The sequence below is a fragment of the Diabrotica virgifera genome, chromosome 8 (genome assembly GCF_917563875.1).
Source record: "Diabrotica virgifera virgifera chromosome 8, PGI_DIABVI_V3a".
Classification (NCBI taxonomy): Eukaryota; Metazoa; Arthropoda; class Insecta; order Coleoptera; family Chrysomelidae; genus Diabrotica; species Diabrotica virgifera.
The window spans coordinates 221,138,783-221,160,535 of NC_065450.1; the positions used below are offsets into that span (position 1 = coordinate 221,138,783).

General features: G+C 31.2%; 1 protein-coding gene and 1 long non-coding RNA gene across 3 annotated transcripts in view; both read left to right on the forward strand.

Moving 5' to 3' along the window:
• LOC126889600 (sarcolemmal membrane-associated protein) overlaps positions 1-5,758 on the forward strand; it is a 73,946-nt gene extending 68,188 nt beyond the window's left edge. For both annotated transcript variants that reach the window (XM_050658071.1, XM_050658072.1), the window contains 2 exons: positions 1,287-1,583; positions 5,320-5,758. In XM_050658071.1, coding sequence (XP_050514028.1) covers positions 1,287-1,583; positions 5,320-5,703 — 681 coding nt within the window. In that variant the 3' untranslated portion in view covers positions 5,704-5,758. The remainder of the gene's footprint in view (positions 1-1,286; positions 1,584-5,319) is intronic.
• Positions 5,759-9,466: 3,708 nt separating this feature from the next.
• Positions 9,467-20,582, forward strand: LOC126889609 (uncharacterized). The gene is made up of 2 exons (XR_007700100.1): positions 9,467-11,566; positions 12,320-20,582. It is a non-coding gene; the product is annotated as an uncharacterized LOC126889609 (long non-coding RNA).
• The last annotated feature ends 1,171 nt before the right edge of the window (positions 20,583-21,753 follow it).

Below are 21,753 nucleotides of genomic sequence, written 5' to 3' on the forward strand. Positions count from 1 at the left end.
ATTTAAACAATCTTTATTTAAACAAATTAAAAATTTTTGTTATAATAAATAAATAAATTTATTATAACAAAACAAAAGCAACTTTGACATTTAATAATGCGTTAGTTAGATGGCTCTACTCGAGTTACTTAGGAACAAAAAAGAATGAAGAAAATTGCTCCATGGGAAGCCGAGAAAATGCATTTTTTTAACGTATACCGATTTTGAACTTTGAGATTACATGTTCTCCAACCTAATTTTTGATTGGAATTTTGCTATTTTTGGCAATTTTCACTCATAATATCGATAGTTTTTATTATAATAATAAATGTTATGAGTATTTTAAAGATATGAAGATTGGTGTGGAGAAAGAGGACAAAAATAAAAAGATGATGGTTCAAAAATTATGATCCTATTATTTATATCTTTGCTGTAAATGCCGGTCAACTTTGACCGGTTGTATCTCAGGAATCACTCATCACAATTAAACGTTTTTTTTTTTTAGAAGAAGCGTCCTGCCGCTTTTTTTTTTCAATACCGTTTTTATGATTTAATTTAATTTAATATTTCCCGAGATATTCTATTTGTTTATAAGCTAAAAAATTGTTTATAATTTTAAAATATTCCTGAGGCCGCTTAAATAATCCAATTTCAATTCTGTAAAGTACATTAGATAGGTACAGTGTCTTTTGATACAAAAATCATAGTTATTCCTGTGTATCATAATTATTGTGGTTGTTATAGCGACAGTAAATTTTTAATTAACAATTCAATTGTTTCTAAACTGTTCATTCAATTTCCATCGGCTTCTGAAATTATAACCTATAATCTATACGAAAAGAGCTTTTATATTACCAAGTTATTTAATTATTGATAAACAATTACTTATCTAAAATTTTAGTTGAAAATTAAAGATTTTGTTGGAAACACCCGCATTTTCCGGAGAAAATTTTCGTCGAAGTAAATCGGGAAAAACACGTCTCTATGCAGAATTTAATAACGGTGAATTTTTATTTGGGTGTTTTTGGTGTAAAGGTAAAATCTTAAAAATTTAAAAGTATTAAAAATAAAAAGGATTTATAGAGCAAAAATTGAAAAACACAATTTTCGGGCGCCATTTTGTTTATAAAAAAAGTAGCACACTATCGGCGGACTTTGCATACCTATATTATTAATATATGTAATCATAAGATTCGATTCCAGTAATAAAATTGCTGGTAAATAACTTTTCCCAAAAATGACCTATTCTCCGAAAATCTACCCAGACTAAAACTCGGAACAAACTTTTTAATGTGTCTTTCTTTCAGGAAAAAGAGGATCCTTCAGATGACTCGGAGGAACCCATCGAAAGAACCGACGCAGTCGACTCGAAAACGCTTAAATATCAATTTCACGCTGCACAAAGCGAACTCAAACGCAAAATCGAGACGTTAGAGACAATAGCCAATGCCCATAGAAGTAAGATAGAGGAATTAGATAAAGCACTGGAAGACGAGAAAACATTATCCAACGATCGTCTAGCAGAAAATGATGTACTGAAACAAGAATTAGTTTTACTTAGACAGAAATGGAAAGAAAGTGCTAATGAAAATCAACAACAAAAGGTAAGTAGATTCACTACTCAAACAGATTTTTTTTCTTATCTTTTATAGTTGAGCGTTGGTTAATCTCTTATTACATCAGGGAAGTAAGGCAAAAATATACCATGTTCGGGACACATGAGCAGCCAGGTTGCAAATGGGTTGTTTGCGTACTATATACCTAATACATTATAAATACAAAAATGCCCAACACAGTTTGGACGAGAACAGTCTAGTTCTAGTTAGTTTTTTCGTTTAAATCGCTACAGGTAAAAATAGGATAATTAAATGTCTTATTTATAATATTTTTATTTTAGTAGATGAGCCAAGGTTTAAAATAGCGTTTTTTGAATTTTGGTCCGATTATTTGTTGCTTCGGATATTGCAAAATAACACTAAAATTTCGAAAATAAAAAATTTGCTATAACTTTTGCGAAAATGAATTTAGGACTTTCATATTGCATGAAAAGTTGAGTCAAACCGTCCATATAATGCACAAAAAATTTTAAGACGATGCGTCAATCAGTTTAAATTTTATTCAATTTGTTTATCCCAAAGAGCTTTTTTTTCGCAATGTTATTGTTCAGAAAATAATAATGATACAGCAATTCTGTGAAAACAACATGAAAGAAGAATAGTCATATTTTCAACGCATTTAAAAAAATCATTAAAAAGTCATTTTTATCACTCAGAAAACATTTTACTAAAATAGTCATTTTTGGCTTATAAACAATTTTAATAATTTTGTTAATATTGACTGTAGGCTAAAACTACAATGGAATTTGAAAAACTGGTATTTTTATACGAATTTTCAAAGAAAAACTTTTCGCCTAGGTTAATTCTACCTAGGTTAATTTCGCCTAATGTCTGTCCCACCTTTACTTTACAGTACACGAACATACGGCAATACAATCCTTATGGGAGTTTTTAGCGCGGCGATGCCGATTTTTTTCAAAAGAATTTTCAATCGGACATTACCAAGGCCCTAAAAATGTAGGTCCCTAAAAATGTTAAATTAAAGCTAACCCGTTACAGTCAAGTAAAACAATAAATAATATTTTTCATTGTTTTTTTGTGAGTGATAGTCATTTTCGAAAAGTAATCAGCAATTTTATAATCGACATGCGTAATAACTTTTTTTGGTTAAGAATGTTAGAATATTCAACATTAAAAGTGGATGTTGTTCTATGGTTGTTAATTTATGTATTGTCAGTATAGACAGTTCTGAAGTAATGTCAAGAAAAATATAAAATAGATTGTCAGTCAAATTTAAGTAAAGTTTTATATTGTCCTACCAGGTCCTACAGTTGAGAATAAAAATAAAGTATAATTGTTGATGGTCAGTTCACCTAAATAAAATTATAACAAAGAATATTAAATAAGCTTAAAATTATTACTGATAACATTGTATTGAGTAACTCATTGCTTATTTGGAAAATTTGGATCCTAATTGCAGTTTATTGTTATTGTTAATGACTGATTTCCAAGATGAAATTAATGTCATTTTAATGTGTTTACACCCTACGACAGTGGCAGTGAAAGTGAGAAAGACGGGATTAGAGAAAGAAGCTAAAATATATAGTTTAAATGTATTTTAATTATTTCTGTAGGTACCTACGTATTTATTAAGGTTTAACATATTTATGCCCTTAAATAAAATGTTTTATACAAAATTATTTTTATTTTGTTCATATAAAGGTATTTTTCGAAAAAAAAAATGTTTTAGAACCCCTGACAGCTACAAAATATCAATAATATTAATTCCTAAGTTATTAATAGTTATCCTATTCGCGGTGTGCAAGTACTTGGAAGGGAAACGAGAAACGACCGTGCGCGAATAGCGGAGAAATATTGCAACTATCTTAAATAATTCATATTGTCAATTGAAATTGTCAAATTGACGTATATTTCATACCTTCTGTCATTGAAGCAGAAAAATTATATATTGCTCCACAATATTGATATGATATGCAATTATTATATAAAGGTAAATTTAATTAATTGTATTTTGCTTGCAGTACTGCATTTTAATAACTAATTTTATTTACTACATACAATTGTTTACGTTTGCATAACATAACCTGCATCTTATTTTTTCTTCTTATTATTTTTTTGGACTATGGCCTTGACAATTATCCAGTAACCAGGACTAATATAATTGGCCAATATAATTAAAAGTGCGAATAAAAGTACAGAGCGTAGAAATAGGGGTCGCTTTGCCGAACTTGCACGGTCCCAATAGAAAAAAGTATGTTTGCTTAAAACCTGTTTCTGATAAAATTTGGCATCACTGTTGGTCATAAGAACCTGTACTGTAAAGTCAAGGTGGGACGCACAATAGGTAAAAGCTTTTTCGTAGTCTACAAATGCTATAAAAACTGGAAACTTGTATTCGTTACATTTTTCTATTAATATTTTTGTGGTTAACAGGTGATCGGAAGTTGAATAGCCTTTTCTAAAACCTGCCTGTTCATATGATTGGTATTCATCTAATTTTCTTGTTAGTCGGGTAGTTATGACTTTGGTGAGTATTTTAAATAGGTGTGACAATAGACTGATGGGCCTGTAGTTTTCCAACTTTCGATTATCACCTTTCTTGTGTAATAAGATTACTTTAGAGTTGTTCCAGCTCTTAGGGACTTTGCCCTAGTGTAAACAACTGTCTATAAGCTTAGTTACAATTGCAATGAGTTCCTTACCTCCTTCTAATATCATATCTGTGGTAATCATATCTTCTCCTACAGCTTTATTTCTCTTCATGTTTCCCAGCCAATGCTGTAGTTACCTCTGAAATTGTTAATTTTGGCATTATTTCCGATCCAACATTTTTTATTAATTTCCGTGCTGGTCTCATTTCATCGTCTTGTTGATGTGTTCTGTAGAGTTCCGTGTAAAATTCTTCTATTCGTTTCAGTATGTTTTCTCTAGTTGTGATTTCATTTTCGTCATTTCCCATTAATGATATTATCTGACGTCGTCCTAGTGTTGGTCTGAGACATTTCATACTCTTATTTTTTCAATAGTTGTTATTAATTTTTCTTCTTCTTTTCTTTTTTGTTTTCTGATTCCTTTTCTAATCTGCCTATTAAGTTCTCTATATTCTGCGGTTCCCTTTTTGTTAGATTTATTTAAGATCTTCCTTTTTTCTATTTGTTGTAATATTTCTTTGTCTAATTCATTGTGTGTTGTTTTTGGTTTTTTCAGTTGCAGAATGCTTTTGTTCACTGTTTCGGTTATTAGGTTATTCAAATCATCAATATCATTGGAGTTTATCTGCTGCGTGTTAACTTGATTTAATGCATGCATTATCTTTTTATTAAATTCACTATTTTTATTTCTTCAGATGTCCATTTGTATCTTTTTTCATGTATTATTTTTCTTTCTAGTTTTTTGTTTATTACTAGTTTTGTTCTTATTAATCTATGGTCGCTTCCTAGGTCAAACTGATTTAATACCGATACGTCTTTTACTAGGTTTCTATTTTTCATTAAGATATAATCTATTTCATTCTTTGTCTTTTTATCGGGGCTCATCCATGTCCATTTTCTGCTTGGTTTTTTATTGAAAAAGGAGTTCATTGAGTACATGTTATGTTCATTCATGAAATTGAGAAGCATTTCTCCTCTATCGTTTCTTTTCCCGTAGCCATAATTGCCAATTAAATGTTCATAATCTTCTTTTTTGCCCAATTTAGCAATTGGGCACTGTGTTACAATCTGTATAATAGTCACCTAATACAATTTTGTTTTTCTTTTTCTAGGATCGACTAAGCGCCTTGAATCTAGAACTCGAATCAGCATTAGAAAATATGAGAGTAACAGCCTTACATCGAGAAAACGAATCAACCACGGAAAAATCCGAAAAAACTCTAGAACAAGAAAAAGTCGAACCTATCGCCGAACCCAATCTCCAGAAAGCCGTCGTACCCGTGGACCAATTGGCCCAAGTGGAAGAGGAGCTCGTTTTGATCAAAGAACGCTACGCTCAAGTGAGCGAAGAGAAACTGAGTTTGCGCCACGATCTGGCAACGCTGAAGGGCCAGTACGACGCAATGTGCAACCGATTCTACAACCAGTTCTTCTGGTACGTCGCCCCCCTAGTCGTAATGGTGCTGTATCTGCTGATAAGCGCTATGATATCCTGATTCGTGGCCATTTTGTTATTATTTTTTTATTTCTTCATAGAGTTTCTTTTGAAAATCATCAACGAGACGTAGTGAAGCGTCAACGGCAAGAGCAGGAGGATGCAGGAGCGTAGGAAAAGTAGTTCTTCGTAGAGGTACTTGGTTTTTAATTTAAAACAATGGGTTGTTCAGTAAAATGAAAATGGCAGATTTACAGACAAAAATTTGCAAACATTGTTAATGATGGCGTGTTTCTTACATTTTCAAAAGTTGATGAAACTTTGTACTCCTCTTTTTATACATGCAATTTACGTTTTTTCATTTTTTCCATACTTTTTCTCTTCTTTATACATATTTTACCAATTTGATAATGTTTGTATACGTACATACGTTTGTATGTTAGATACTGTCAAATTTTACAAGTAAAATGAAAATGGCAGATTTACATAATTTACAGACAAAAATTTGCAAAAATTGTTAATGGTGGCATGTTTCTTACATTTTCAAGAGTTGATGAAATTTTCTAGTCCTCTTTTAGTCTAGGGCGCATCTGTTTTGAGATGGACGTTGAGAGGTGACACAATTTTTTTTGCAGAAATTGCTTGAAAATAACTCAAATAATAATATTTGACTTATCCTCCCACTCAAAATGGTCCGGGACATTGTTTAAATAATCAAAATGTCAAAATATGAAGAAAAAATTCGATTTTTTATTGGTTTTTTGATTATAACTTTAAAACTATTCATTTCTGAGAAAAGTTGTACTGACATAAAAGTTGCGTAATTAAATTTCTTACAATATAGAATTGGTTAAAAATTTATAAAATAGTCACCCTTGTTGCAAAATAGCAATAATTGCGAAAAAAACATACAAAAACAAGTATTCGCATTTTGTTTTTTTTTTCTACCATTTATGCTACACCTAAGACCTTCATATTCTACCCAGAAAAACTTTATGATATAGTAAAACAATACTGTAAGTTTCATTAAGATCGGTTTAATAGATTTTGCAAAATAAATTTTGCAATCCAGCTTTCGCAAAAAAATTTCTTTTTTTTTTAATGTTGCAGGACTGAAAATAAAGCAGATAGCAAGTTGAATTTTTTTTTGGTTATAGAAGTGTACTGTACCTTTCATTTGCAATTTGCAAAATTAAAATCGATTAATTACCACGGCGTCAGGAAATTTTTTAAATAAACATTAATTTTTGGTGCTACTCGCAGGACAGCGGTGTTCGTTTCACACAAGTTGATTTCTTTCAATCTTTATCTAATATATTATTTTCTTACTCTATATTTTGCTGTATGTATTTTAATATTTTAATTCCACAAAAATCAAAACTAATGTTATTATTGTTTGTGAAATATTGTTTAAACAATTGCATATGTTTAAAAATAATAAACTTTTGTGTTAAAATATATGAACAAAGAAAATTTTTGCTAAAAAAAAGTGTTATTTCAAAAGATAGAGTATGTGTTTTTATTTTGCAATAAACAAATTTATTTATTTATATCGAAATGTAATAAAAATTAAAGATAGAATATTTATAATAGATATAATATATAATATAATAAATATAAAATAAAAATATATGGAGAGGAAGACCAAAGAAGACCTGGGGGGAGACGATAAGGCAGGACATGTTGGTAAAGGGGATTAACATTGATATGGCCCAAGATAGAATTGTGTGGAGAAATGCAATTAGGGAAGCCGACCCCGCATAGGGATAAGGCAAAGAGAATGATGATGAAATGTAATAAAAATTAAAATGTATCAATCATTATCAAAGGTCATTGGAATGCCCAATCAAAGCAAACTATCCGCTGTCCTGCGCGCAGCACCAATAATTAATGTTTATTTAAAAAAATTCCTGACGCCGTGGTAGTTAATCGATTTTAATTTGGCAAATTGGAAATGAAAGTTACAGTACACTTCTATACGCAAAAAAAATTTCAACTTGCTATCTGCTTTATTTTCAGTCCTGTAACATTTTGAAAAAATGAATTTTTTTACGAAAGCTGTATTGCAAAATCTATTAAACCAATCTTAATAAAATTTACAGTATTGTTATACTGTATCATAAAGTTTTTGTGGGTGAAATATGAAGGTCCCAAGTGTAGCATAAATGGCTGAAAAACGTAAAATGCGAATACTTGTTTTTGTATGATTTTTTCGCAATTATTGCTATTTTGCAACAAGGGTGACTATTTTATAAATTTTAACCAATTCTATATTGTAGGAAATTTAATTACGCAACTTTTATGTCAGTACAACTTTCCTCAGAAATTAATAGTTTTAAAGTTATAATCAAAAAACCAATAAAAAAATCGAATTTTTCCTTCATATTTTGACATTTTGATTATTTAAACAATGTTCCGGACCATTTTGAGTGGGAGGATAACTCAAATATTATTATTTGAGTTATTCTCGAGCAATTTCTGCAAAAAAATTTGAGTCACCTCTCAACGTCCAAATGTACTAATATTTTTACAGATGCGCCCTGGTCTATTTTTGTACATGCTTTTTTGTTTTTTCATTTATCCATACTTTTTGTCTCATTTATACATATTTTACCAATTCGATAATTTTTGTGTTACTTAACTGTGTTCAATTTCCTAGTTCAAATGGCCAACTATACAAAATGTCCAATTTCTAATGAAAAAGTCAAAGAAAATGTTTTGAAATATTGAAGAAAAAGCCCATAATCATTTTACAAAACTTTCAAATTTTCTGACATTTTTCTCAATCGGAGTTCTTTTATGTTACAATGTACAAGTTAACAGAAAATATTATAAACTATATGCAGTGCAGTAACTATTTGAATTTGAAAAATTCTTCACCTATTAATGAAAAAGTGATGTGCTGTTCTTAAAAAATGATGTACAAGCATTGTACCCACATTTTATACACGAATATCAAAAATGTCGTTCATGAAAAATAGTTGCCATATTTCTTTCACATTTTTTTCCATCTTTAGCTCTTCCTTTTGGACCAATTAAATGCAAAAGAGTATTTTTTTAAAGAAGTTCTTGTTTTTCGTCATTAATGGCTTGAGTGCCATTCAAAACCATTGCGACCAGAAAATCCGGGACGATTTTCTGTAAGTTTCATGGAAGATTCTATCTCCATAACGTCCTCATTGTTTTCTATATTCTCCTGTACTTCTTGTGTTTGTATAACTGGTCCCAAAGTTCTTTTTCCTTAAGAGGGCACCTTCTTTCGTACAATGCCTTTTGTCAGCTAGTTGTAGCTTTTTATCATCTATTTTCCTATAATAATAATAATAATTCGGACAAATAAAAAACAAAACATGTAACTTTACTGGTGAAAAAATTATAACGTAAACCACAACGTGGAGTCAAAAGAAACAAAACTACTTATTTTCGACCGGTATGAATTTTTTTTTATTTTTGCTTGAAAAATGGCTAGCCAGACTTGTTTGTGATTGATTGCAGATTCATAGTCATAAATTTCGTATTTCATAACGTAAGTACTACAATATTATTTTATGATATATTATTACAATCAACATGTACATATATTTAGAGTTAGAAATACAGAAAAAATTCCTCTGAATGAAAAAAAAATTGTTTGTTTTTAAAATAAAATGTCTGGCTAATTGGCTCAGCCAAGGCCATCAAATTCACACAAAAAAAAAAACTATTTTTAATGGGAAATAAGCCACAATTTTACCACAAAAATGATTTTATTAACGTTTCGAAGCCCAAATCGGGTTTCGTTGTCAAAATACAAAATACAGTATTTTGTATTTTGACAACGAAACCCGATTTGGGCTTCGAAACGTTAATAAAATCATCTTTTTGGTAAAATTGTGGCTTATTTCCCATTAAAAATAGTTGATTGTAAAAATACCACAATAGCTTCAGAACAACATGTTATTATATTATTTTTTTTATTACATATTTTAATTTGTGGTAATCACTTTTTTTACTTCTATTTTTTTGTTATTTTTTTTACTTGTTTTTTTTTTCTTTTCTTTTTTTTGTTTCTATTTTTTTTATTTATTTATTTTTTTTGTTATAATTATTTTATTATATGTTCTTTTTTATATATTATTTTTTTTCTTTTTAATTTTTTCAAACCAAACTAACAAATTATTCCTAGTTTACAACTTGTACTTACATAATTTAACATGTTTATACATGAGATGAAGAATTTCCATATCATTTGTAAATATTAAAGTATTAAGGTTTATTGGGAAACAACATTTTAAATTTTTTAATTCCTTATAAAGGTCGTTTATGTTATTTATCTGTAAATGACATTCTAATATGACATGTGTTAGATCTCCGATTTTGCCACAAGTACAATTGGGAGTATCTGCCGGTATGAATATCTAGCCAAGAAATATATACATGTATTATAAGCTAACGAGCGATCCACAGTTATTGGGATCAAAGCTAACCGTACAAAAAATTACGTATGTCTTGTTTTAATCTGAATTTATATCATTGGTTTATCAATTAATTTTGATTAACATTATAAAACATAAAAAATCAGTCAAAACCTTTAACACAGAACTTTAATCAAAAATAAAAAGAATTAACAAAATTATAAGTAACAATAATAAATAAAATCAAACAAGATGCTGTATATGTCCACCACCAACATCTCTACATAACCTAACTTTTCTTGTTAAGTTGACGTACACTGCAAAGTTGACGTAAACTGCAAAGTATGTCTGAATTAAGAATATACATGCATTGTATAGCTATCTCTGTCGTTCAGAGCCACCTATGGTGACAATAATTTTGGATCACACGTTATCATCAGCCTGTACTGAATTTACTACGAATCACAGCCCAAGGGTTAGACTTCGCGCAAGCGCATTCAAGAAAAATGAAACGACTTAGTCACGGGCGACTCCACGTTGTGGTTCTAAGGTTAAAATGTAATATGGTCCAAATATTGCCAAGATCGTCGATATTTTATTTGTTTTTATAATCATATTCCGTATTTTCTTAATTTTTTTGTTGGGTAGGTGCTATTTGTAACTGTGATTCACACATATACTATCTACAATCGCTGTAAGCCCACATTTATTATGGCTCTAAATCTATTAAGAGAGGTTCACTTACAATTCTTTTCTTTCGGTTGGTTCAACACATGCGTAGTTGCCAGATTTATCACTACAAAAAGCAACTAAAGACTAATCCAACAATTCATACACTGCATTACTAATTCTAAGTTGCTTATTGATTAAAATGTCAGAGATTTTCATTCATTTATTTAGTAAATCTCAAGTAGTAAGCTCCTTCTGCTTCTTGCCGGTCAAGGTCTTGGTGAGACGAGGTTGAAAAATAAAACTTTAAGACTATATTATCGAAATGTTAACTCTATATCTAAAAAATGTGTTCAACTGAATGCAGATGCTTTCAGTATTACAATTTGGTGCAATACACTGTTTCACCAAAGACCAACCAACAACGATCGATCTAGTTTAGAATCTGGTGGAGAAAGTGCTGAGAATGACGTCTGAGAAGTCGATTCGGGAGCGTTAGAATTTTTTATATCGAAATTTAGCAGTACAGAGCAGTACAGGTAGATATTTTTTTGTTTTTAGACGGCCAAGTGGGGACTGAATGAATCTTTGCCACTATTTAAGCTTTCTAGATACGCCAATTGGAATGAATTAGTCATTTTTATATAAATTTAGCTTGAGACTTTTATACAAATTATATCGGTAAAACTTTATCATAAAAACTTAATTATAAAATAATAAGTGGCTGAACAATCGGTATACAAAGGCTGAAGAAAGTTTGTATGAATTTACCAAACCAGTTCACAGGAACTGAACTTGATATTATAGAAAATAACATGTCACTCAGTTTCCAGGCTCAACTTGTGTCGAATTTGTACCAGGGTCGTTTTTTTTTCAACCTCCGTTTGTCCATAAAAAAATTCCTGTGAAGCGTTTCGCCATTGCGGTGCGCAGTGGGCGACAGCGCATCTCCCCCGCTACACTCTACATTAATCCCGACTTCCAGGCATCAGTCTGTACTGTGCTACACACGAAACAACATGGCCGCGACAATTAGTTCTCCCGCCAAGTGTGAATTACGCGCTGTCATTCGCTTTTTGCAGGCGGAAGGCAATAGTGCAGCTGCAATTCATCGTAGGATGTGTCAAGTGTACGGAGAAGGGTTTATGAGTGATGGAGTTGTGCGTGAATGCTGCCGAAAATTCAAAGAAGGACGAAATGATGTGCATGACGAAGGGGGTCAAGGTCGCAATTCTGTCGTTACAGATGAGCTTGTTCAACGTGTTGATGAAGCGGTGAGAAACAACCGTCGCTTCACTTTAACGTCGTTGGCAATGGAATTTCCACAAGTTTCATTTGACACACCCACTTGACACATACTTGATGTGTCAAGTGTGTGTGTCAAATGAAAGCGAATGACAGCGCGTAATTCACACTTGGCGGGAGAACTAATTGTCGCGGCCATGTTGTTTCGTGCGTAGCACAGTACAGACTGATGCCTGGAAGTCGGGATTAATGTAGAGTGTAGCGGGGGAGATGCGCTGTCGCCCACTGCGCACCGCAATGGCGAAACGCTTCACGGGAATTTTTTATGGACAAACGGAGGTTGAAAAAAAAAACGACCCTCGTACCAAGTCAAGCTTTCGACTTCCGATCTGCCGTCTTCATCACAACGTATTCCTTCTTAGTCCACAGGTAACTTTACTACTACACTCCCTGACGCTATAAACTGCACTATTGTAATATTTAGTGCCAGTAAGTGCATTAGTGAAGGAATCTTGTGATTTTGGACACTTAGATCCGGGAGTATGTCATGATGAAGACTCTAGCGAGTGGGTCGAATGCGCAACGTTGCCAAATTTCACATGTTTCAACCCGGAAAATGAATAAGTTTAATATTAACGATCAAATATAAGATGCAAGCTATTCTGGACTTTTTACGACCCTTTATACCAAGAGAGAATATTATACGACGCCGATGTGTTCTTTCATCTCACGAGAGCTCTTACTGATACAAAAACGTTTATATGAATACAATTGTCACATTGACAATTTAGTTTAAATATCAGTTCACTAGATTTTAAACTGACTACTAAATCTCAAAGATTCGACATCAAGAATGAAACATATATTGGTCATAAATATTTGTTTGCAAGTTGTCTTTCCACAACCGACACAACTATTCTTTTTGTCCAATTTTTGGGATCGTATCTATCCAATATCTTTATATGTGCATAAAGTGCTTAAATTTTACAAGATATATGTATATCAGTTGAAGTTTTATATTTAGTTCAGTCCCAATCATGATATATTTCACTAATTTCCTGTTATTTTATTATATCTAATTTATTTACTGTTTTGAACACTTTTATAGTTCCTCCACTAACCTCTTCGACTTTAGAGCAAAATTGCTGTATATTAATATGGCGAACAAAGTGTGGGCAACTTGAAAAAAAAAAAACGTACGTTATATTGGATAGATAAAAGGTCAGCAAATCGATCGATCATACTATAGATAGTATTAAATAATTGTAAATACTATTTATTACAATTTCTAGAGGTACAAAACTACGGAATGATCAAAATAATTGTTAAACATAAAAATATAATTTATTAAATAAAGCCTGTAACATTTCGTTTTTAAAAAAGATGTTTGTAGGATATCATACCGACATGGACGGTACTTTGTACGAATGATTTTTAATAGTTTTTGCACGATATTGGAGATTTTGAATCTGTTCGTTGTAGTGTCGTTGATACAAGAATTTGCTTATTTTAATATTTTTAGTGAGTTTATACAGGGTGTATCATTAAGAATGTCCAATCTCTGAGTTGTAGATTCTAGACCTCAAAATATTAAGATTTAACCCAAATCATTTAAATAAAATGTGTCTCATTACTGAGTTACAGGGTGTTTTATTTAAAAATTTAATAATTAGTTTTACCCAGTACTTTAAAACTATTTGACATATCCTTGTCATACTTTGCAGAAAGTGTAGGTAGGTATACCCTTCTAAATTATGATAAACAAACGCTTCTGGCTAGTACCAGAGGCGTACGACAGGGGACTGTGAATGGTTAACCCCCCCTCAAATTCTACGCCACTTGCAGATTTGCTATTTTAGCACAATTTTTCGATTTTCCAATACTCTCTATGTAAAGCCTTCACTCGTAACGATAAAGTCATTAGTTTTCGAGATACATATTTGAAGTTAACCATGTCACGGCACAGATATTTTGATTAATATAGTACTGGGTACTAGAAGACTGTAGAAGTATTGTATGTAATTTAAGTGATATAAGTAAATCTTAATATTTTGAGGTCTAAAATCTCCAATTCAGAGATTGGAAATTCTTAATGATACACCCTCTATACAGGGTGTCCCGGAAAATAGTGCGTTCCTTCAAGGTACGGGCAAACTGCACCATTTATAGCAAAAAAGTCTGATAATTTTTTTTTGTAAAGTCAACCGTTTTCAAAAAAATAATTTATTAATTTTAATACATTTGATTAATGTCCACAGAAATGCAAATACAGCCGGCAACGCTGCGTTCCTTCTGTGTAAAAATAATTTTACTGGAACTTAACTATCATGAATCATCGACCATTAGGCATAATATTATGTATTGATAAAATACTGATAACAGTGATAGAAAAACAGCATATTATTTGTGTTTATTAAATATATAATAAATAAGGTTAAGGTATTAAATATCTATCGGTAGAACATGTTACAAAAAATTTGAGTATTACATTTCTCCATTCAATCTTCTGGGAAGTTCGAGTGGTTCAATCAGGGGTCGTATTTTCGAATTCAATCGAATTTGTTCGCATACGAGTTAACTCGAATAAAAAATTTCGTATACGAATCTGAATCTGTATTTTTGAACGTTCTTCGAAATGTTATACGTGTACGAGAAGAATTTGCACCGGCAACGCTGCAAATTCGAACAACATTGGGCTCAACCTTCATCTGAAGAGTCACAGTGTTGTCATACTTATTTTATTAATTTCTTGTATAATTTCAATCAATGATATAATCACATTATTAAAAAAATAGCTAAAATATTAGCTGGAATCGAATCTTAAGCTTGCATAATATTAGTAATATCGGTTTGCAAAGTCCACTATTTTGTTTATTATTATTTTTGTATCCAGTATTTACACTAATATTTTACTAGTTTTTTGGTGTTTCAAAACAATTTTTTAAATGCACGTTTATATAATGTGATAGTATGAAAAAATTGAGAATTTACACTGATATTTTACTATTTAATTTTCAAAACAAACTGAGGTGTTTCAAAACTATTTTTAAAAACTTTATATAATGGGATAGTATGAAAAAATTGAGGATATGGCAACGGTGTCATATGTCAAGCTTAGAGCTTACATCCAATGCTAGAATACGTACATAAAGTTAGGTTAGGTTATATATTCAATGCATTATCGTACAGTATGTCGTTTCCTTCTATTAAAAAAATATTTTAAACCACCCATTGAAAAGAAAGTTCAATGTAAAAATATTGTATACAACAACGATTAAAACCATCAATGACAACTGAAATGACCTTGAAATGACAACAAAACAATTCGTATACGAGCATCCAAATTCGAATGGTTCATACCCATTCGAGTCATCGTATACGAAAAAATTCGTACACGAAGTATTCGAAAATACAAAAAACTGGATTTCGAGCGAAATTCTTCTAATTTCGTATGCGAAATATACTCGAATGAATTCGAAAATAGGGCCCCTGAGATGATTACTAATAATCCCAGCCTTTATATTAGTACTTTTGGCATTATTAAAGTAAAACACACACACACACACACACCATTTCTCGTAAAACAAGCTTTATCTGCACACAACACTTTACACATTTTGTTTTGAAACCATCTACAAATCCTTAAACTTCGAGGTAAATCGCCTTGGTGTACCTAAATATTGCACTAATTATACACTATAGGAACGTAATTAACATGATACTTGCGATCGAAATCATGACAATACCACAACAATACAATGTATTCTCGGGTTACAGGTAATTATGATATTATGACTGTTTGTGTTTACAATTTTAAATATCTTCGCTATGTCAAAATAAATAAAACTGCCGGGTTGCCAAATGTAAATTTTATTAAAAGACATTATTTAATTTTTTTGAGGCAGCAGATGACGTTAGAAAAAAATTTATAAGAAAGTTTTCTCTTAAATGGTGCATTCTACCCACACCTTTAAGGAACGCACTATTTTCCGGGACATCCTGTATAACATAAGCGTTTTTACAATATTGCACTTGTTTGGAGTATTGATTGGAGTAAAACACTATTTTGGTTATAGGAGATAGTGAATTTTGAAAAGTAAGTAGATTTGCCAGGAACACCAAAATGTTAGTCGTGTAGTGTTTTTTTGTCCAACTGACCGTCTGGGAATCAGTGCAGCTAACGTGTAGCCAGTTTTGCTACCAGCAAAAAGGCAAAATCTATCAAGAAAGTTACTAAGGCTAAAAAAACCGTATCGTAAACAGACTTATTTCTCATTGAGTGCCCATTACAGAATCTCACGAGGAACTATATCATATGCTTTCTCAAGATCAATGAATAATTTTTACTTAATTTTTGTATTTTTTCATCAACTGTCTTATAATGATAATTATTGCATGTTGTTGATCCGTCACTCACACAGTCAAACTGATTACTTGTAGCAGATATTTCATTTTCTTCAGTATCTTTCTCTCATAATGCTCTCCACACTTCCCCAGGAGTATCAGCTGGTCCAACCGCTTTTCCTATCTTTATTTTTTTAACTACTTCTTAGTGTTTGTTATTTTGGTAACCATTGCTGTTACTGTCTCCATTAACTGAACTGGTTTTTTGTCAAATTCTTATTTGATAAACCCATCTCTTTTTTACATCCTTTTTTTGATGATGATACATTAAAATGATGATAATTATATCTGACATAAAAAAAAATTGAAATATATTCAAAACATAGCTTCTATAACCAAAAATACTATTATCAGAACTACAAGTATACAGAAAAAGAACATTTAGTAGCATTAGATTTTTTTAATGCTGAATTTTGCAATACAGTCTTTACTTATTTAAATTTTTTTGCACTTTGTGGTTCTGTTGTAAGGACCATGAAATTTTCAGTATGATTTTTTTTTGGTAAATGAATATTTTTTTATAAAAGAACGAACATCAGGGATTATATATACGTAAAAACATAGAGTTCAATATTAGAATTTGTGAAGTATCTAATGTTCTTTTGGATATTAAATGTTTACAAACCCGAAATACACCTTAACACAAAATTAGAACAGACTCATAGTCTCTTTTTGTACATGAACAAATGTAAGTTATTTGCCATAATAATTTGAAAAGTTGTAGATTTATGTAGGAAGTGTAAAATTCATTCAAACGAGCGCATAATTTTTATTTACCAAAAATGTACGTGCTTAAGATTATATATTTTATTCTACAGCTTTTACTCCTATTATATTAAAAATTAAACATTAATAATTGTTGATTTTTACAATATAATTATTGAAGAAAACCACAAAAAACTAATAACAATAGATAATTTCGAATCATATACCGGGTGTTAACTTATATTTTCCCCCATTTTAACTGCCTATAATTTCTAAACGGCTCAAGATAGAAATATACGGTTTTCGCTGAAATGTTTTATTTTAGTAAAAGTTTTGTTTGAATAAATTGAAATTTTTATATCGCTTTTAAAAAAAATGGCGAATTTTTGAAAAAAAAAACGTTTTTGACTTTTTTTTTAATGAAACACTCATGTATATTTTTTTGTAAATTGAAAGAACGGTCATTCACGTATCCGGCGATATAAAGTTTTTTAAAATCGGTTGTAAAATGACTGAGTAATTAATTTTTAAAATGAGAGATGCAATGTGGAAATCACATAACATAATATCAATTTTCTTAGTTATGTGATATACACGTTGCATCTCTCATTTTAAAAATTAATTACTCAGTCATTTGACAACCGATTTTAAAAACTTTGTATTGCTGGATAGGTGAATGACCGTTCTTTCAATTTACAAAAAAATATATTGGGTGTTCCATTAAAAAAAGTCAACAACGTTTTTTTCAAAAATCCGCCAGTTTTTTCGTAATTGAAAGCGTAATAAAAAATTATATCCATTCAAACAAAACTTTTACTAAAACAAGACATTTCAGCGTAAACCGCATATTTCTATCTTGAGCCGTTTAGAAGTTATAGGCAGTTAAATGGGGGAAAATATAAGTGGACACCTGGTATTATGTGAAAGGGTACCCCCGTTAACAAAGGCATAAGGCCGTCTAACAGAATTAGTAAATTGCTTTTAAAAAACTTGAATACTCTTTATAGACCCCTTAGCAATTTATATTAATTTCCTTTCCGTGTAGCTTGAGTGTACATAACCTAGAAATTAATTTTTTAAGCTGCAGAGTTTATTTTTTTTTTATTTTTTTGTATTTTATCAAAAAATATATTTTTTCCGTAAGTTGTATCTTCAAAACCTATAAAATTGGTTTTTGGCAGTTTTCCTTATTTTATTGACTTCAAAATAGATAAAATTAAGGTTACTTTATACGTTTTATATAATTTGAAGTTACTAATTCCTTCAGAATGTTAAAAAATTATACGAAACACCTTTTACCCCCCGTAAAACCATGTTTTTCACGGTTTTTAAGTTTTATTGCGGGTATAATAATATTTTTTGAGATCGATGTCTCGTGTATTTTAAGAACATACTTTGAAACGTGACATTGAATGGCTCATAACTCAAAAAAAAAAATAGAAAAATTCAGCAAAAACACCCAAAAACATTTGAAAAACGGATTTTTTGCATGTTTCAAGAAATCTCTGAATATGGAAAATACATCGTTTTATGATATTTTATAAAAAAATTTAAAACATGTTTAATAATGTAAAGATTTTTTTTAAAGTAGAGTAAATCAAGGAAAAATCCCGGAATAACCCTCGAAAACATGGTTTTTCGCATATGATTGTATTTTCTTTTTTGAGGCCTGAAACTATTATTTTTCATATTTTTTTTAATATGAATGAATTGAAGACGCATTGATTCAGGTTGTATGGATCTCAAAAACTGGGATTAACCACACAAAAACCTGGTTTTTGGGGCGTTAAAGGCGTTTCGCCCAATTTTGTAATGCCCTGAAGGAATCAGTTACTTCAAATTACTTATAATAACCTATAAAATCTTGATTCAATATATTTTAAAGTCTATAAAAATGGAAAATACCCAAAAACCACTAAAAAACTAGTTTTTTGGTTTTTGAAGGTTGTGCACTTTGCGGAAAAATCTAGAAAAAACAGAAATATATTTTTTGATAATATACACAAATAAATTAGACCTACAGCCATCTCAAAAAAAAGTTATACACTTAAAAAAATCATTTTTAGGCTCAACTATGCGTGTGAATTTCTTGAAAATTTTAAATCGATTCCAACTGACGGAAAATAATAAAACAAAAAATTACGTTTTTGGGGGTATTTTGCCTATCTCAACGGAGCGCATCTTGCTTATGTTTAAGGGGGGTAGCTTTTAATTATAGGATATAAGACTTCTTGTTAACGACCCGGTTTTTTAGCTGTGTCAGCTGACAATCGAAGATGCGTGCCCATGGCTCAAACTGATCCTGTATCAACATCAATTTTATAACAGGTGATTCAGTAAAACGGTACGATTTGGCAACGCTGCTGAGTATAAAATAGAGGTGCCGCGGGCTTGCGACGTAAACGTTGTGAATCTCGAGAGGGGGAAGTTTAGAGTTTAGTTATCAGTTATCATGGAGACGTGGTCGGGTAAACAACGCGCATTTGCTGTGAAAGCTTATTACAAAAATGGTGGAAGTTGTGTGCGTGTACAACGAGCGTTTCGTTTAGATTACCATTTTCCGCTCCGCGCTGCAGTTCCGTCTAACATAGCTATAAGACTTTGTTTAGGATCTTTGAAAGTAGTGGTTCAACATCACAGAAAAGAGGTGGCAGTGTCAGAACTGACTTGGGTGTAATGGATTTCGCACCGCTTAAATAATCTGAGGTGTGTGAGCAGTTCTGATACTGCCACCTCTTTTCTGTGATGTTGAACCACTACTTTCAAAGTTCCTAATCCAAGTCTAATAGACATGTTAGACGGAACTGCAGCGCGGGGCGACAAATGGTAGTCTAAACGAAACGCTCGTTATACATACACAAAACTTTCACTATTTTTGTAATAGCCTTTAAACTTCCCACTCTCTAGATTCACAACGTTTACGTCACAATCCCGCGGCACCTCTATTTTATACTCAGCAGCGTTGCCAAATCGTACGGTTTCACTGAATCACCTTGTATTAAAATCCGTATAGTCAGATGAGGCACTGTAAACCTTACATAGCCCCGGCTACAAACCGGTCGTTCACAAAAGCTCTAAAGGTACAGGAAGTATCTGAAAATTTGACACATGTTTAAATAAATATATAAATACTGCTTGGATTGTAGGCATCGAAAAAAGATTGGTTCAAAACAACAAAGTGTGCCATAAACGTACAACACCTGTTTACTTTTAGTACAAACGAATATTATTCCTAAAGAGGAACTTTTATTTTTTATTATATTTTTTAATTTGTTGATATGCGCTCGAATTGATGGATTTTTGATGTCAATGCGTTTAGGACTAACCAAAATTGTTATCAGATTTCGTGTATCAAAAGATTGTTATCATCAGATGGTTAAGTAGTGAGATATGTTTGTTATGTTGTATTTTATGTTAGATTGTATAGTTTCATTAATATATTATTTCTTTTGTTTATAACTGAATGTATATATTGTCATTTAAGGTATTTAAAAGTTAAAAAATTATAAAAAACAAATTTGAATCTGTGTTTTATTAGCCCTTTCCCTCCTCTATATTTTCTTCTGTGAATAATATAATGAGTTTATTTGGACCATTTCTGTCCCAGTTATCTCTCTCCTGTGCATGTTGTTTTGTTTCGGAGAAAAGTAGCAGTCATGTCCTCTATTTGGTCTGACCGTTGTGCTGGAGATATTTAATAAATGCCGACGGAGGTCCGTTTTATCCATTAGGCAATATAGGCAATTGCCTAGGGCGGCAAAAATACTGTACAAAAAAATATTTGTATATAAAAATTAAAATCGAATAACATTTAAGTACATCCATCAATTTAATAGAAGTGGGAGTTCATTTCTAGAAAACAATTTGCATTCTCTTAACACTATTCATTCAAAAAGCGGTCAGTCATATGATAACGCATCCAACATGTCTGGCAAATATTCAGGAATGCAGGCCAGAATAAAAAATTACAATAAACTTGCTGAGTATGTATTACCTTGCTGTGGACATTCTCTCAATTTTGTAGGATCTTTAGCAGCAGAATCCTGTCTGAACGCCTCTTCCTTTTTTCATTTTTTTTTTTCAAGAATCGTAGACATTTTTCTCGGCTTCCACATAAATAATTTTCCCATTTATGAAGAGGAAGCCAAAAAATTGTGAAAAAATAAAATATATTAAAGAAATTATAAAGAGCAAAAGAAAAATTCAATTTGACGAGGGGGCCGATGATGAACTAAACTTTTCAGCTATGTAGTGATGAGATGAAAATCCACACATTGTATAGGTATTATAATCGACACTCTGATAAGAGCCATGAATAGACGTCTGAAATCTTATCGACTTATTTATCAACGTTTTCGTGTTACAGATTTGCCAAAATTAAACAATGAAGAAATTCACTTAAAGGGTCATTTGGATACCACAATAAAATCACCAATAATTGACATATCTAAATATTGAAAGAGTGGATTGAAAGATATTTTGACATTGCTTTGCGCATTTATTTGTGCATTCCAGTTGCAAACGTGTCCGCTGAAAGGTCATGTTCGAAAATGTCAAGAATTAAAAATAATTTCCGATCAAGTATGACGCAAGAACGTCTTAACAATTTGTCGATTTTTTCCATAGAAAGTGACGTAACAAAGGCGATAAATTATGCATTATAGATGATTTTGCCAAAGAAAAATCAAGAAAGA